Source organism: Rhizoctonia solani, chromosome 9 (genome assembly GCF_016906535.1).
Source record: "Rhizoctonia solani chromosome 9, complete sequence".
NCBI classification, from domain to species: domain Eukaryota; kingdom Fungi; phylum Basidiomycota; class Agaricomycetes; order Cantharellales; family Ceratobasidiaceae; genus Rhizoctonia; species Rhizoctonia solani.
In genome coordinates, this window is record NC_057378.1 from 1339018 (window position 1) to 1354536 (window position 15519).

Here is a 15519-nt window from a genome sequence, read left to right on the forward strand (position 1 = left end):
GCTTTACTACAATGACCAAGGCTGTAAGGGCAATGGCAGGCTAAGTAAGTACAACAAGGAGGCCGCTTAGGGAGGTGTGGTGTCCTAGACGTCTGTAAGGACGTTGAGGGCGCGGGCGCTTGTGGCTGTGTGGATGTACAGTAAGTACCGCTTAAGGCGGCGAGGTCTACCCTACGACGTCTAACTACTAAACTACAATGGCCAGGGCCGTATGGGCAATGGCAAACTACGTATGTACAGTGGAGTCAACGCTTAAGGCGTTGTAGTGATACTTAGTGATCTGGCTGTAAGGCCTTGTACAAGTGAAGATGCAACAAGAGGTAATCGACCTGGGTGTTACCATGGTTGGTTGGCCTCCTTATATATTACAGGGGTGAACTAATTACAAATACAATATATGCAATACCATAACCAATAAGAACCCCGCTCCGCAGTTGGCCTTACTCATGTATACGTGTCACTGACGTGTCATAGTGATGTCATCAGGTGGAGGTGGCTACGTGTGCTGAGGTAAGCGCGGAAGGGGACGTGGCTTGGCGCTTAGCGTATGATATAAGCGCCAAAGTCACGTGATCAAAAATGTTGTCCGTTTACCTTTGTTTAAATTCGAGAAAATGGGAATAAATTCCCTGGTATCAACTGTGTCTACAACACTGCCCCCCCTCTAAGGGCCTTGGCAGCTCCAAGGGCCTTCTTTTTCATTTCTTTTTCAAATTTTTCTAGGATTTTTTTGGCGTTTTTGAGGTTCTCCCTTGGTTCCCAGGTATTCTCTTCTGATCCGTAGCCTTTCCATTTTACCCTAAAAAACCACTTCCCGTTCCTTTCTTCCATGTCTGTGATCCCTTCGACTTTGTATTCTTCTTCTCCATCCACGGTGACAGGTGGTGGCCGGTTCTCAAAGTTGCGCTTTTTGTCCCTTTTGACTTTTGACAGGAGGCCCACGTAGAAAACGTTGTGGATTCTCATTGTGGGCGGAAGTTCCAGGCGGTATGCTCTGTTGGAGATTTTCTTGGTTACTTTGAAGGGGCCTAGGCGTTGTTTGGTTAGCTTTGGACTAAGGGTCTTTAGCTTCACATTTTTGGCGTCTAGCCAGGCTTCTTCCCCAATTTTGAATTCAAGTGGTTCTCCTACTTCTCCGGCTACCATGCGTGTCTTTGATTGCCGGAGTGCTGCCTCTATTTCCCGCCATTGTTCTTCCATCTGGGTTGCCAGATTGTCTGCCTCAGGGACATCTGTTGGGACGTTACTTGGAGTCAAGGAAGGTTCCCAGCCGTATAGTGCCTTAAAGGGGGATTTGCCTGTTGAGCTGTGTACTGCGTTGTTGTAGGCAAATTCCGCCATTGGTAACCATTTGACCCAGTCTTTCTGGTTTACCCCTGAGTATGCCCGTAAAAAGTGTTCAACCGTAGGGTTCACACGTTCTGTTTGCCTGTTGCTTTGAGGATGATAGGCCAAAGAGAAGTGGGGGTCTATTCCCAGGCGTTGGTACAGCGCCTTCAGGAATTTGTTATTAAAAACCCGCCCGCGGTCTGATATTGTTTTCTCAGGCATGCCGTAGCGTTTCCATACATGGCGTAGGAATAGGTCTGCTAACTCCGGGGCCTTGAGCTTCTTGGAGCACTCTACTAGGATCACGTACTTAGTAAAACTATCCACAATGACCAGGATAGAATCACAATTTCCGTCTTTGGGTAGGTCTACTATCATGTCGTATGACACATGTTGCCACGGGCGTGATGGGAGTTCTAGAGGCTGAGGTGGGATTGACGTGTACTTGGGTTTCCAAATCCGTTGGCAGATTTCACATGAGTCAACGTGCCAGTATGTGTCGGCACGGATGCCAGGCCAGTAGTAAGTCCTGGATACTAGTTCTAGCGTCCTCTGTCTGCCTGGATGGCCCACCAATGGGCTATTGTGGAAGATTCTGAGCAAATCCGTCCTTAAGGTTCCTACGTCCGGTACTACAATCCGTCCTTGGTAAAACAACAGGCCAGCCTCCATTTCATAATCCTTAAATGCGCGTTTAATGGAGGGTGGTGCCTTGGACTCGTTTTGTAGGAACTGTAAGATCTCTTCCAAAGATTCATCTTGGTCTAGAGAAGCCTCAATCTGGCGTTGTAGTTCTTTTTCAGGAGTCACTAGGGCAGCGTTGGCAAATACGGGGTCCGGGAGCATGGTTTGATCTGCAGGTGGAATATCAGCATGATCAGCACGTCGTGAGAGGGCATCAGGTTTCCCTGACTGTTTCCCTGGGCGGTAGACTATCTGGAAGTTGTATCCGGCAAGTAGTAAATGCCATTGTGCATGGCGTCGGTTGAATGTCTGGGATTCTTTCCAATATTCCAGGTTATGATGGTCTGTGAACACAGTGATTGGTTGTGGTGTTCCTTCCAAGAAGATGCGCCAGTACTCAAAGGAGCGGATGATGGCTAGGAGCTCCTTGTCGTGCGTGTCATAGTTTTGTTTGGCCCCCTTGAATGACTCCGATAAGAAACCTAATGGGTGCAGGCGTCCGTCTTCTTGGCGTTGGCTGAGTATGGATCCCAAGGCTGCACCAGAGGCGTCTGTTTCCAAAAAATAAGGTTTGGAGGGATCAGCGTGACAAAGGACCAGGGCATTGGTGATGGCATCCTTTAGTCCTTGGAAGGCTTCTTGTTCCCTGGTATCCCACTTCCACGGCGTGTCCTTTTTCACTAGGTTATGTAACGGCCTAGCCATGTGGCTAAAGTTGGCAACAAAACAACAAAGGAAGTTGGCAAATCCCAGAAACAATTGGACTTCTTTAACCTTAGTAGGTACCGGCCAGTCTTGTACCGCCTGGATTTTGAGCTTATCCAGGCTAAAACCTTTATCTGAGACGATGATCCCTAGGTATTCCACAGAGGTGACATGGAACGTGCACTTGGATGCCTTGCAGAACAGTTGATTATCCATTAACCGCTTCAGGGCTTCATGAACATGCTTTGTGTGGGATGCGTTGTCCTTGGAGTAAATCAGAATGTCATCAAGGTATATGATGACGCATACATCCAGTAAGTCCTTGAACAGTTCATTCATGAAATGCTGAAAGGCAGCAGGGGCGTTTGTCAGGCCAAAGGTCATGACCAGGGACTCGTAGAGACCGTACTTGGTTTGGAACGCTGTTTTCCATTTGTCACCCTCTTTAACACAGACATTGTTGTAACCCCATCTCAGGTCTAGTTTGGTGAAAACCTTGGCGCCGCGGAGCTGGGCCATAAGGTCATCTGGACAGGGTAACGGGTACACATTCTTTTTTGTCCGGTTATTGAGACGGCGGTAGTCAACAACCAATCGGCAGGAGCCATCCTTTTTTGGGACAAACATCACGGGGGAGCTGATTGGGGATTTACTAGGGCGGATCTTCCCTGCTTTCAACTCGTCCCTGAGCCAATCCTTAAGGGTGGCGGATTTGGCATCCGTCATGCTGTACAGAGGGGAGTTCAGGGGGCCCTCTTCTGTGAGTTCAATCCCAATATCGTAATGCCTGTGAGGGGGAAGCTTGTTGAATTCCTCCTCCCCAAACACCTTGGCATATTTGTGGTACTTGGAGGGGACTCCTTCAAGGGGGTTTTTGTCAGCTTCTTCTTCCTCGGCGATGGCTACATGTTCCGGTGGTTTGTGGGGAAAGGAGAGGGTGCGTTGGTTCCAATCAATTTCTGGATTATGGGCGTCTAACCACTTCAGTCCCAGGATGGCGGCGTGAGACCCTGTATTGCAGATTAGGAATGTCTCAGTCATTTGTTTACCATCTAGGGAGAAGGTTAGAATTGCCTTCTTCCAGATTCTTCCAGCCCGGGGGCTCGACCCATCGAGCATTGTGACGGTACAGGGTGTGGAGAGGTCAATGAGTGGGAGGCGGAGTAATTCCGCAGTGCGAGGGTGCATGAAGGAGGAGGTGGCGCCTGAATCAATCAGGACTTCTAGTGATTCCGCTTGCTTTAATTGTATAGAAATTGTGAATAGTGGTGACAATTTTGAGGCAGTAGATACATGGCAAACTTCTATACAATTATTACTAATGTCCTTAGGGTTCTTGCGCGCGGCAGCAGAAGCCCTTACTCTTTTCCCGATTGGTACTTGGAGTCTTTGCCCAATTTGGCGGTTTCCTTGGCCTTCCCCTTATCCTCCTTTGGGGTAGCCTTCCAGCCGGTTCTACACTTGGCAAACTTGTGCCCAGCCCTTCCGCATTTTACGCAAAGTCCTTCTGTGCGGCGGCGGTTGCGTTCTTCTTCCAAGACGTAATTGGGATCGGAAGAGAGGGGGCCGGTTTTGGTGGCCTGATGGCCGGTACTTGCCCCCCGGTTGGGGGTAGTGGAGGCTTTACCAGACTTATTACCCTGCTGCAGGTGGCTGGCACGTTCCTCACGGAGGGCATTGTCAATGATGAGGGATGCGTCTTGCAATTCCCTCAGGGTGCGTGGTTGCCTCTCCCTAGTGGCAATCTGTTTCCGGACCTCCCAGTGAAGTCCTTGCGCAAACTGACCGCGGAGTGCGGCGTTGTTCCAGTCAAGTTCCATTTGCAGCGTGCGGAACTTGGTGACGTATTTGGCACAAGTGCCGGTTTGTGTGAGGGAAGTAATCTTCCGCTCTGCTGCTCTGGTTGCGTCAGGGTCGCCAAAGGCGGCCAGGAACTTGTTTTTGAATTCATCCACGGTCTGGATGAGTGCGCAATGGGACCCTAGTTGGTCCAGGTGGGGATGGGCCCAGGCCCCAGCTGCTTCCGTCATATTCATCAACAGGAAGCTCAGGACCTCCATGTCCAAAGGGAACTGCCTCTGGTTGAGGCAAACCCAGGCCAACATACGGGTTAGCCATTGTTTGGCCTCCAAGCCAATTTTGCCTTTAAAGGCGTCTGGGTGGTCCACTTTTACAGTGGAGGGGGCTGGAGGCTGCGCCGGGGTAATGACAGGCGCTGGTGGAGGTCCCTGGGAAGCTGGAGCCGGTCCCGAAGGGAAGGAGGAGGAGGGGTATGGGTTGAATAAGGAGAGGGGGTCGCGCCTGGGGGCCCCTGTGGAGATGATGGGCGCTGGGGCCCCAAGGAATGGTTGAGCCTTGCCAAAAGGCTTGGCTTTGGGCGCGGCCCTGGGAGTTTCCTCGACTGCGGGGGGTTTCTGTTCTTCTGGGGTATGGGGACCCTGGGCGTGTTGGAGCTGGGCAAGCCCATCCTTGACAACATCAACGGTTTGCAAGATGTTCTCGACGTTGGTTTGAACCTCTCGGCTAACTTCAGCTTGTTCCAAGAGGGTCCGCTCAATGCGGTTGACTTGGGATTGGAGCCCCCAGAGGAGGCGGATGACCCGCTCAAGTGAGACTTTGCCAAGCTCAGGGGAGGCTGGCGGAAGGACGGGTTCCAGCTCTCCCTGATTGATAGGGGAGCGGGCTCAAGAGGGCGGCCGGGAGCGGGTTGCCATAGAATGTGTGGGGTAGGACCGGCCAGCGTGGGAGGATGCCTGGGAAGAAGAACAAGGGGAGTGCGGGAGGTAATGGTGACGGTGTGTGGGGGGAGTATGCCTATATCAGGACTTATGAGCGCTTTATTACTTGATTGCTAAGACCTTGCGTCAAACGACCTAGCGTTGAACAGTAGGAATTACTAATCACAGCCGTGGGCAGGCGTGATGTAGAACCCAGTCTCTGCAAGCGGGTGTATTGGCTGTCTAGGTCCGCTGGTAAAAGGTGCGGCAACCGGGGGTATGCAGGCAATAGGGACTGTCTGCCTTATAGCAATTCGGTACTAGGAGGGGACGACGCTGGTTTGATTATTGACAGCAAAAGGCAATCCCAATCTCCGGTATTTCCCTTGTGCTAGTACAGGAGTCCTTCTTGTTGTTGAGCTAAGTGTGGGTGTGCTGGTGGGCACGGCTTGCAACCAACTTAAGGTCGATTACCTAGTGTCCTAGACGTCTGTAAGGACGTCGAGGGCGCGGGCGCTTGTGGCCGTGTGGATGTACAGTAAGTACCGCTTAAGGCGGCAAGGTCTACCCTACGACGTCTAACTACTAAACTACAATGGCCAGGGCCATATGGGCAATGGCAAACTACGTATGTACAGTGGAGTCAACGCTTAAGGCATTGTAGTGATACTTAGTGATCTGGCTGTAAGGCCTTGTACAAGTGAAGATGCGACAAGAGGTAATCGACCTGGGTGTTACCATGGTTGGTTGGCCTCCTTATATATTACAGGGGTGAACTAATTACAAATACAATATATGCAATACCATAACCAATAAGAACCCCGCTCCGCAGTTGGCCTTACTCATGTATACGTGTCACTGACGTGTCATAGTGATGTCATCAGGTGGAGGTGGCTACGTGTGCTGAGGTAAGCGCGGAAGGGAACGTGGCTTGGCGCTTAGCGTATGATATAAGCGCCAAAGTCACGTGATCGAAAATGTCGTCCGTTTACCTTCGTTTAAATTCGAGAAAATGGGAATAAATTCCCTGGTATTGACTGTGTCTACAACATGTGGACTGAGTGAGCTAAGTAGTTACTGGGCGTAAGGCCCTTGTACAATGTGTAGATGCAACAAGAGGTAATTGACCTGGGTGTTGCCATGGTTGGTTGGCCTCCTTATATATTACAGGGGTGAGCTATTTACAAATACATAATATGCAATTCCTAATCCAATAAGAACCCTGCTCTGCAGTTGGCATTACTCATGCAGATGTGTCATGATGGCGTCATAGGTGGAGGTGGCTATGTGTGCTGAGTAAGCACAAAGGGGGATGTGGCTCAGCGCTTGATGTATGATATAAGCGCCAAAGTCACGTGATTGAAAATGTTTTCCAATTGCCTTTGTTTAAATTCAAGAAAATGGGAATAAATTCCCTGTTATTGATTGTGTCTAAAACACCCAGAACCTGTCTTTGCCAATATTGCCTTAGTCACGCCAGAAAAAGAATTGCAACACCAGATTGAATCATCCCTTGATCAAGACAAATCCTTGGAAGAAATCCTGCAATTCCTACAGAACAAATCCAAGGCCCCACCCTCCATCAAACAAGCACTGAGGGATTACAAAATGGAAGCAGGACTACTATTTTACCAAGGACGCATTGTGGTCCCTGACGTAGGTAACCTCCAAACAGACCTATTGCAAATCTTCCATGATAGCCCCCTGGCTGGCCATCCTGGCAGACAATGGACCCTGGAATTGGTGTCAAGGTACTACTACTGGCCAGGCATCTGCGCCAACACATACTGGCATGTGGACTCCTGTGAGACCTGTCAACAAATCCAGAAACCCAAGTATGCAGCCATTCCACCTCAACCCTTGGAACTTCCAACACAACCATGGCAACACGTGTCTTATGACATGATTGTAGATTTGCCTAAAGATGGAAGCAACAACTCTATCCTAGTCATTATAGATAGTTTCACCAAATACGTGGTCCTGGTGGAATGTTCAAAGAAGCTGAAAGCCCCTGAACTAGCGGACTTGTTCCTTTGGCACATATGGAAGCAATACAGCATGCCTGAGAAGACCATCTCAGATTGCAGAAGGGTCTTCAATAATAGATTCCTCAAAGCCCTGTACCAGCACTTAGGAATAGACCCTCACTTCTCCTCTGCCTACCACCCACAGAGCAATGGACAGACCAAACAAGTGAATCCCATGGTCAAGCACTTCCTACAAGCCTATTCCAGCATCAACCAAAAGGACTGGGTGAAATGGTCACCCATGGCGGAATTTGCATACAATAATGCAGTCCACAGTTCCACAGGCAGATCTCCCTTCAAGGCACTGTACAGATGGGAACCAGCCCTCACCCCTAGCAACATTCCCACCAATGTACCTGAAGCAGACAAGCTGGCAATGCAAATGGAAGCACAATGGCAGGAAATAGAAGCAGTGCTCCAGCAATCAAAGACATGCATGACTGCCAGAGAACCAGGAGAACCAGTTGAATTCAAAATTGGAGAGGAGGCCTGGCTAGACGCCAAAAACGTAAAGCTGAAGACCCTGAGTCCTAAGCTGACTGAACAATGCCTAGGCCCCTTCAAGATAACCAAGAAAATCTCCAACTGCGCATACTGCCTGGAGCTCCCACCATCTATGTGTCATGCCCTAGAGGCGTGACCACCTTAGAATCCACTAAGTCAAAGAGATAGTGAATATATGCGCTATTTTCATGAAGATTTATGGATATATGCATCTTTATGCTGTTCAAGTGCTGAGCGCTTATTATGTAATCCAATCACATGACTTTGATTCATGTGATCACATCTTTCTTATCTTTGGTCATGTGACCTTATCTTTGTTGTTATGTTTGTACATGTATTTACTTTTCCCTTCCCTTGTGAATATATAAGGAGGGTTCTGAGAGCCTTAAGCCTCAGAACTTGACCTCTTATCCCCATCCCACATCTACTACCCAAAGACATACAATTAAGAGTATTGCCTGAGAGCATACCAGTCCCTGTGAAAGGTTCCTTGCCCTGCTATCTTTATAGCATTAGTGCACTTTACTATATTGGTCTTGTCCAAACCCTTATCTGGCAATTGCCTTGAGCATTGTTGGATCCCACTAGCTGATAAGTCCTATATTAGGCAATAGCTTGTTGGGCTTTACCTTGTGGTAGTTGTTGGCTCTGACACTATGAGGATCCACAACGTCTTTTATGTGGGACTACTGTCCAAAGTGAAAAGGGACAAGAAGCGCACCTTCAAGAACCGCCCACCACTGGTTACTGTGGACAGAGAAGAGGAATACAAAGTTGAAGGAATAACAGATGCCAAGGAAAGAAATGGGAAATGGTTCTTCTGAGTCAAATGGAAGGGTGTTGTACACCAATGTAAGGTGGGTACGCGCTGGTGAAGGCAGGCGCTTGTGGCCGTACTACTACACAGGTTTATGTAATCTAACTACGTAAGGCTATCTACTACTAACTAAGTTGCTTATGGCAACAATTAACTATCTACTGGTGACGCAAAGGGGCCTTAGGCCTGGAGGTGTGGTGAGTTAGGTAAGGGGGGTGATGCATCAGCAGAACTTCTGGGGGGCCGGCTACTTAGCTGGCTGATGCCTCCTCAATGGATATGAGACAAGGTAAAATTGACTTGGTGGTTCCAAGCAATTTTCCTGCTGTATATATAGACAAGGGGCGCTATCTACATGGTCTGTGCGTGTGAGAAAGAGAAGTACATATTGTAAAATAAGAAGAGTGCTGCAGACTGCGTAGAAGCATGGATTTCTCCTAAGCGCCCTTGGCACGGCATCTTGGCGCAGCATCTTGGCATAATAAGCGCCAAGATCACATGATTGGAAAAGTAAAGATATGAGTTTGTAAAAAATACTAAAAAATAGAGAAAATTCAGGCAATTCTGATGGTATATGTTTAGAGGGTTGTAACAAAGGGTTACAGCTCTGAAGAGAACACATGGGAACAACAAGAAAACTTAAAAAATGCCAAAAGATTTTTAGAAAAGTACAAAAAAGACATGAAAAAGAAGGCCCTTAGAGGGGGGGCAGTGTTGTAGACACACATATACCAAGGGAATTAATCCCTATTTTCTCAAATTTAAACAAAGCCAAACAGACAACATTTTCAATCATGTGACATTGGCGCTTATATCATATGCTAAGCGCCAAGCCATGTCCCCATCTGCACTTACTCATGCACACATAGCCACCTCCACCTATGACATCATCATGACACATCAGCAACACATACGCATGAGTAAGGCCAACTGCAGAGCTGGGTTCTTATTGGATTAGGTATTGCATATAATGTATTTATAATTAGCTCTCTTGTAGAATATATAAGGAGGCCAACCAACCATGGTAACACCCAGGTTGATTACCTCTTGTTGCATCCACTCAGTGTACAAGGGCCTTATAGCCCAGTAATTACTTAGTTAGCTACTTAGTTAGTCCACACCACCTTAAGTGGCTTCTCCACTGTACTTAGATAACTTGTCACTGCCTTAAGCAGTCTTGTTGTTGTAGGATAGTTACTTGTTGCCATAGATAGGTCTGCCATTGCCTTAAGCAACTTTATCTTCATTGTAACCTGCAGCCACAAGCGCCATCCCCTTGACACCCTAATGGATGTCTAGGACATCTGCCAAATGTTGTCTGTTTTGGGTGTTTGACCCAGTGTTCTGGAGCGCACAGACAGGCACACCTAAGCACAAGCAATTTGGCAGTGTGAGATGCCTGGGTGATGGAGAAAAGGTGCATTTAGTGCATCAGCACTTAAGTGCTGATTAAGCACCAGAGCACTTTGCCTATGCAACAGGGGGGACCCTGAATATTTCTGTGTGTAGCCACAAGATAGAGTCTTGAATAATAAATACTAAAAACAGGAGAAATATTGCTTGTTACTGTTTATCTACTCAGCTGAATTTATGTATATTTAAATGAGTGAGAAAACAGCATATATGCAAAAGATATTGCATATTGAGGGTATTCCTGAGGTTTGTAGGTTTTGTAAAGGTTGCAATTGGATAGAGGGACCTTGAAAACCCTAGTTTGCATCTTTATCTCATTCTATTTACTGTAGTATTACTTGTGTAATTAATAAAATAAGTACAGATAATTGAAGAAATGTCATATCCATAACACTATGTATGTACAGCAGAGGCAATGTCTAAGGCATTGTAGCTACTTAGTAACTAGTGAACCTGGGTTATAGACCCTGTGTACAATTGGTGGATGCAACAAGAGGTAATTGACCTGGGTGTTACCATGGTTGGTTGGCCTCCTTATATATTCTAAGAGACAGCTAATTACAAATACATAATAACCAATACTATATCAAATAAGAACCCCACTCTGCAAGTGGCCTTACTCATGCATACATGTCATAATGATGTCATCAGGTGGAGGTGGCTATGTATGCTGATCCAAGCATGGATGGGGACATGGCTTGGCACTTAGCGTATGATATAAGTGCCAAAGTCACATGATTGAAAATTGAGTCCAATTGCCTTTGTTCAAAATCAAGAAAATGGGAATAAATTCCCTGGTATCAAGTGCGTCTACAACACCTAACCACAATGGCAGCAGTGATGCACAGAGTGCAGTGCAGTGTCACACTGGCTGGCATACCAGAATTGTGTTGACATCATTACAGCTGGATCAAATGTGTATATATAGCAACTTACATTAGTGCTACATGATCTACAATGGGAGTATAGTTGGTAATCTATGAGTTAGTGTTGTGTGTGGTTACAAACAAGAGCATACCCCAGATTTCTAGTTGCCTGGATTCTAGTGCACTGCGCTTTGTGCCTTGCACATTGCTGCCAGGGTTGTGGTTAGGCATCAAAAATGGCTTGGCTCTTGCTCCTTGAGGCTTGCAATTGGATATGGCTACATCATGTTGCGCCTCACTGCCACTGCCGTGGTTTTGGTTAGGTGCAAAAACATTGGAGTTGTCTTTAATCAAAACATTCATTATATTTTCTATTTCACCAAGAAATATAGTGCTGTATTATGTTAACAACAGGAAGCCATAAGTTGTTCAGGGATGATATTTTCTTGCACTTCTCTTATAGTAAGATATCCTTTATTCAATCAAACATTGCAGCATGATCATTATCTTAGATGAAAAATGAAACAAAGTTGAAAATACACACAGGAACTTGTGAGTGAAAATTATACATCTTATTCGGGTATAATATTGATTTATTTATTTATTCTCGCGTGTTGCAGTCACAGGAACTTGTGGGTCAATAAAATATTGAGAATATGAGTATCGTTCTTGTATTTTCAACTTTATTTCATTTTTCATCTAAGATAATGATCATGCTGCAATGTTTGATCAAATAAAGGATATCTTACTATAAGAGAAGTGCAAGAAAATATCATCCCTGAATAACTTATGGCTTCCTGTTGTTAACGTAATACAGCACTATATTTCTTGGTGAAATAGAAAATATAATGAATGTTTTGATTAAAGACAACTCCAATGTTTTTGCACCTAACCGCAACCACAGCAGCAGCGGTGAGGCGCAACATGATGTAGCCATATCCAATTGCAAGCCTCAAGGAGCAAGAGCCAAGCCATTTTTGATGCCTAACTGCAACCCCGGCAGCAACGCGCGAGGCACAAAGCGCGGCGCACTAGAATCTGGGCAGCTAGAAATCTGGGGTATGCTCTTGTTTGCAACCACACGCAACACTAACTCATAGATTACCAACTATACTCCCATTGTAGATCATGTAGCACTAACGTAAGTTGCTATATATACATGTTTGATCCAGCTGTAATGATGCTAACACAATTACGGTATGCCAGCCAGTGTGACACTGCGCCGCGCTCCGCGCGTTGCTGCCGCCGTTGTAGTTAGGTATTGAAAAAGTTTCACTTTTGTTACTCAAGGCTTAGGTACAGCTGCATTATGTCACGCTTTGCACTCCTCTGGCGCCGATACAGTTGCAGTTAGGTACTTGCATCTTTCTGTCTTATTTACTCCCTCTCACATCCCCTCAAAGCCAGATCTCCCGCTCCGCCACGCCACGCTTTGGCATTCAACATTGGCGCTTTAATCAGGAAATATACCTATCCATAGATTATGTAGGTTATTGTATACAATGAATAGAAACCATGCATATAATTCTCATATTCTCATGAGAATCCCCCCAAAATCGCAAGAGAATATTGAGCGGATAGTATGAGAATAATATGCATATTCTCAATATCTTATAGACCCACAAGTTCCTGTGACAAGAATGATACTCATATTCTCAATATTTTATCAACCCACAAGTTCCTGTGACTGCAACACGCGAAAATAAACAAATAAATATTATACCCAAATAAGATGTATAATTTTCACTCACAAGTTCCTCTGCTTGCTATTTATAACGCTTAATCATAATCCACAGGTATTACAATCTAATGCCAAAGCTCCTGTCAAGCGCGATATGCTTCGGACTGAGACACCAACTAGAGTCAAGCGCACTGTCTACACGACTCCTCGCCCGAAGAACCCTTACATCGACTATGCGGGCCAAGCTATCGGGTCGGCTCGTGAGCTTTACCCCATCGACATCAAGCCATTCCCTGCAAACCCCCCGCCAAAGCCTTCCCCTGATCAGGTTCGTAACCCCAAGCCCTCTGGCATCTTCTCATATCAAGACAGATTGTAACTATTCGCCTGGAGGCCGAGCGTACATCAGAGCTCGGGTGGTTCTTGAACAATAAGACTTGGACGGTATGTAGCTATCTCATAGCTCGGCCATGTTTTATTAATAAGAGATCACCGAAATAGGAGCTACCAGACTCGGCTACCCCCGTGTTGTTTGATTACAACCAGGGAAATGCAATTGATTCGCATCTCAAGTTTACGCCACTAAAAGGAGTATGTGATGAATTGGTTTTATTGCATCGCTGGCTCATCACTGGTAAACTAGCAATATGTTGATGTGACCATGGTAGTCACAAGTGGGAACCCATCTTTGCACCCTCCCCGCCCGTGAGTATCAACCATGTTCCCAGTGTATAATCCGACCAATCCTCTTTCAGGAGTCGTAAACATGGAGTGAAGGCATGGTTCCTAGGATGGGGCCCAGGAGGGTTCCCCTACAAGACAGTCGCTGAGGCTCAAGCTACAGTTAAGCCAATTTACCGGGAGACGTTGCTCGGAGTTGACGCTTTTGACATAGGCCTCCTAGGATTGAACCTAGGAGGCCCACGGTACCACGATGCATTCGCCACTTGTCCTGGACTAGGAGGTCAGAACTGGATCGCTTTCCGGTTTCAATCGACTGACCCAGGCCCTACGTTCATGCATTGTCATATCGGTACGTACAGTCAAAGCTCGAGAGCACATACATAGAGCCGACCAGTCTGGAATTTGTTGAAAGACACACAAAGTAGTCAACGCAGAGGGGCAAAATGTATTCAAAGTAAGACAAAAATTTTAAGTACACGGGGGAGAAGTCTTCGGAAGATCTCTTCCGGTCCTGTACAGTACATGCAGAATAGACGCCGAATACACGATATTCCAACAGAATTATACCCTCATCTGGCAGTCGGAATGGCCGCCGTGCTATTGGTACGTTTTTACACCCAATGCATGTGTGAGACTGACTGACAGTGTGTTCAGGAGGGGATTGATCAGTGGCCTAAAACTCCAAGCTATTACACGTCTCAGCACTGATTATTCTGGGATCCTGTACTTTGATTTCTTTGACTGGGATTTTGTGACAATGAGACAGTAGTTCTATTATGAATAAATGCGATGAATCAACGAATAAAAAATATTTCTTTTCTTACATGACTTCGGCTTGCCCACGCCGATTACTGAGACGTGTCTTTTTATTCACACAGTTTACATAAAGACCTTTCTGGTCTATCTATGACGTTGTCTCTGATGTATCGTTGAGCGCGCCACTGTCGCATAATAATATCCTCGAATTCAGCGTGCCGGTGAGAAAAGGCTTTTTTTTCACTATGATTTAGCCTGATGACCGTAAAGTCAGCGTGTCTTGCTGGGCGTGAATCAGGGTGAAAGATGTTTGGTGGCCAAAGTCGGTATATATTTACCTTCGTTTCGGCCTAATTTATACTTCACTGCACTTATTTGTTACCAGTATGTTAAACCTTCACAATGGGCGCGCTCAGAGAGAGCTGACAGATAAGTATAAAGGAGTGTGGTCAGAGTCACTCACGCGTTTATTTGAGTCTTGGGAACTATGTCCCTCAAGTGATGGAATATATTTAAAGAGCTACATACGAACAACACGTGATGGAATAGTTCCTCCTCTTGCTACATCCACGCCAACGCCATTAATATGTCTACGCGTGCAGGCTACATGATTGTAAGCATTAGCTCTGTGCCACCCCCTGACCTTAGTCTCACCATGTATATCTCCAGACTCTGGAACACTTGCGCGAGTTCCATCGCCTTCGACACCCAGAGGTCAGCATGGACGACAGCTTTGTACCACCTGGCTTTCCAGTGTACGAGATTATCAGGAAGTACAAGTTATACAAATTCTTTGATATTGGCCCTGTCGTTCTTCCTGGAAAAGTGAGTATTGATGCAGAGGGAAAATGATATAGAAACTAACCAACAAGATTTCACTAGCCTGAAATGATATGGGACCAGGAAAAGACCACTATTAACCCCAATTACAGTGCTATTATGTTTACTCGGCGCCTCGAGGTTGAGGACCTTGAAGTATGGCTCCCTCCTCGGGTGCGACCCGGAAAATTTGATGATCTTCGAGCAGGAGATCTGTTACGGAAGTGTGGATTGGTTGTCAGTGAATGGGTCGTGTTGTACACACCAGAAGGCAACCTACTCGCTGCAAAATACGTTTGCGACCCCAATGGCTATGATTCCGATACCACAATGGTTGGAAGATCCGAAGGGACTGTGGTTCCGAACCCGTAGAAAAGCGCAACTCCCTCCATTGTATTTTACTTTTTATTCATTAAATAGATTTATGTACCGTAAAGAAGTCTGCCCGTTTGTTTAGCAACATAGATCAAGCCCCTTAATGACACTGTAAACATTTCACGCTGGTATCACGTCTACG

At 46.4% G+C, this 15519-nt stretch overlaps 5 protein-coding genes across 5 annotated transcripts; 3 read left to right on the forward strand and 2 right to left on the reverse strand.

Moving 5' to 3' along the window:
• Window positions 1-645: 645 nt before the first annotated feature.
• Window positions 646-3906, reverse strand: RhiXN_07958 (Retrotransposable element Tf2 protein; the record flags this gene model as incomplete). The annotated part of the gene is made up of 1 exon (XM_043327774.1): window positions 646-3906. One exon carries the CDS (start codon window positions 3904-3906, stop codon window positions 646-648), a length of 3261 nt encoding a protein of 1086 aa, XP_043183159.1.
• A 170-nt stretch (window positions 3907-4076) lies between these two features.
• RhiXN_07959 (Retrotransposon gag protein) lies at window positions 4077-6281 on the reverse strand (the record flags this gene model as incomplete). Its single annotated transcript, XM_043327775.1, has 2 exons — window positions 4077-5381; window positions 6240-6281. The coding sequence occupies 2 exons, from the start codon at window positions 6279-6281 to the stop codon at window positions 4077-4079; spliced, it is 1347 nt and encodes a 448-aa protein (XP_043183160.1).
• A 762-nt stretch (window positions 6282-7043) lies between these two features.
• RhiXN_07960 (Retrotransposable element Tf2 protein) lies at window positions 7044-8102 on the forward strand (the record flags this gene model as incomplete). Its single annotated transcript, XM_043327776.1, has 1 exon — window positions 7044-8102. One exon carries the CDS (start codon window positions 7044-7046, stop codon window positions 8100-8102), a length of 1059 nt encoding a protein of 352 aa, XP_043183161.1.
• Window positions 8103-12897: 4795 nt separating this feature from the next.
• On the forward strand, window positions 12898-14135 carry RhiXN_07961 (Multicopper oxidase; the record flags this gene model as incomplete). Its single annotated transcript, XM_043327777.1, has 7 exons — window positions 12898-13071; window positions 13116-13187; window positions 13245-13334; window positions 13387-13448; window positions 13499-13776; window positions 14008-14030; window positions 14082-14135. The coding sequence occupies 7 exons, from the start codon at window positions 12898-12900 to the stop codon at window positions 14133-14135; spliced, it is 753 nt and encodes a 250-aa protein (XP_043183162.1).
• A 634-nt stretch (window positions 14136-14769) lies between these two features.
• RhiXN_07962 (uncharacterized protein) lies at window positions 14770-15374 on the forward strand (the record flags this gene model as incomplete). Its single annotated transcript, XM_043327778.1, has 3 exons — window positions 14770-14796; window positions 14853-15008; window positions 15066-15374. 3 exons carry the CDS (start codon window positions 14770-14772, stop codon window positions 15372-15374), a joined length of 492 nt encoding a protein of 163 aa, XP_043183163.1.
• Window positions 15375-15519: the final 145 nt, after the last annotated feature.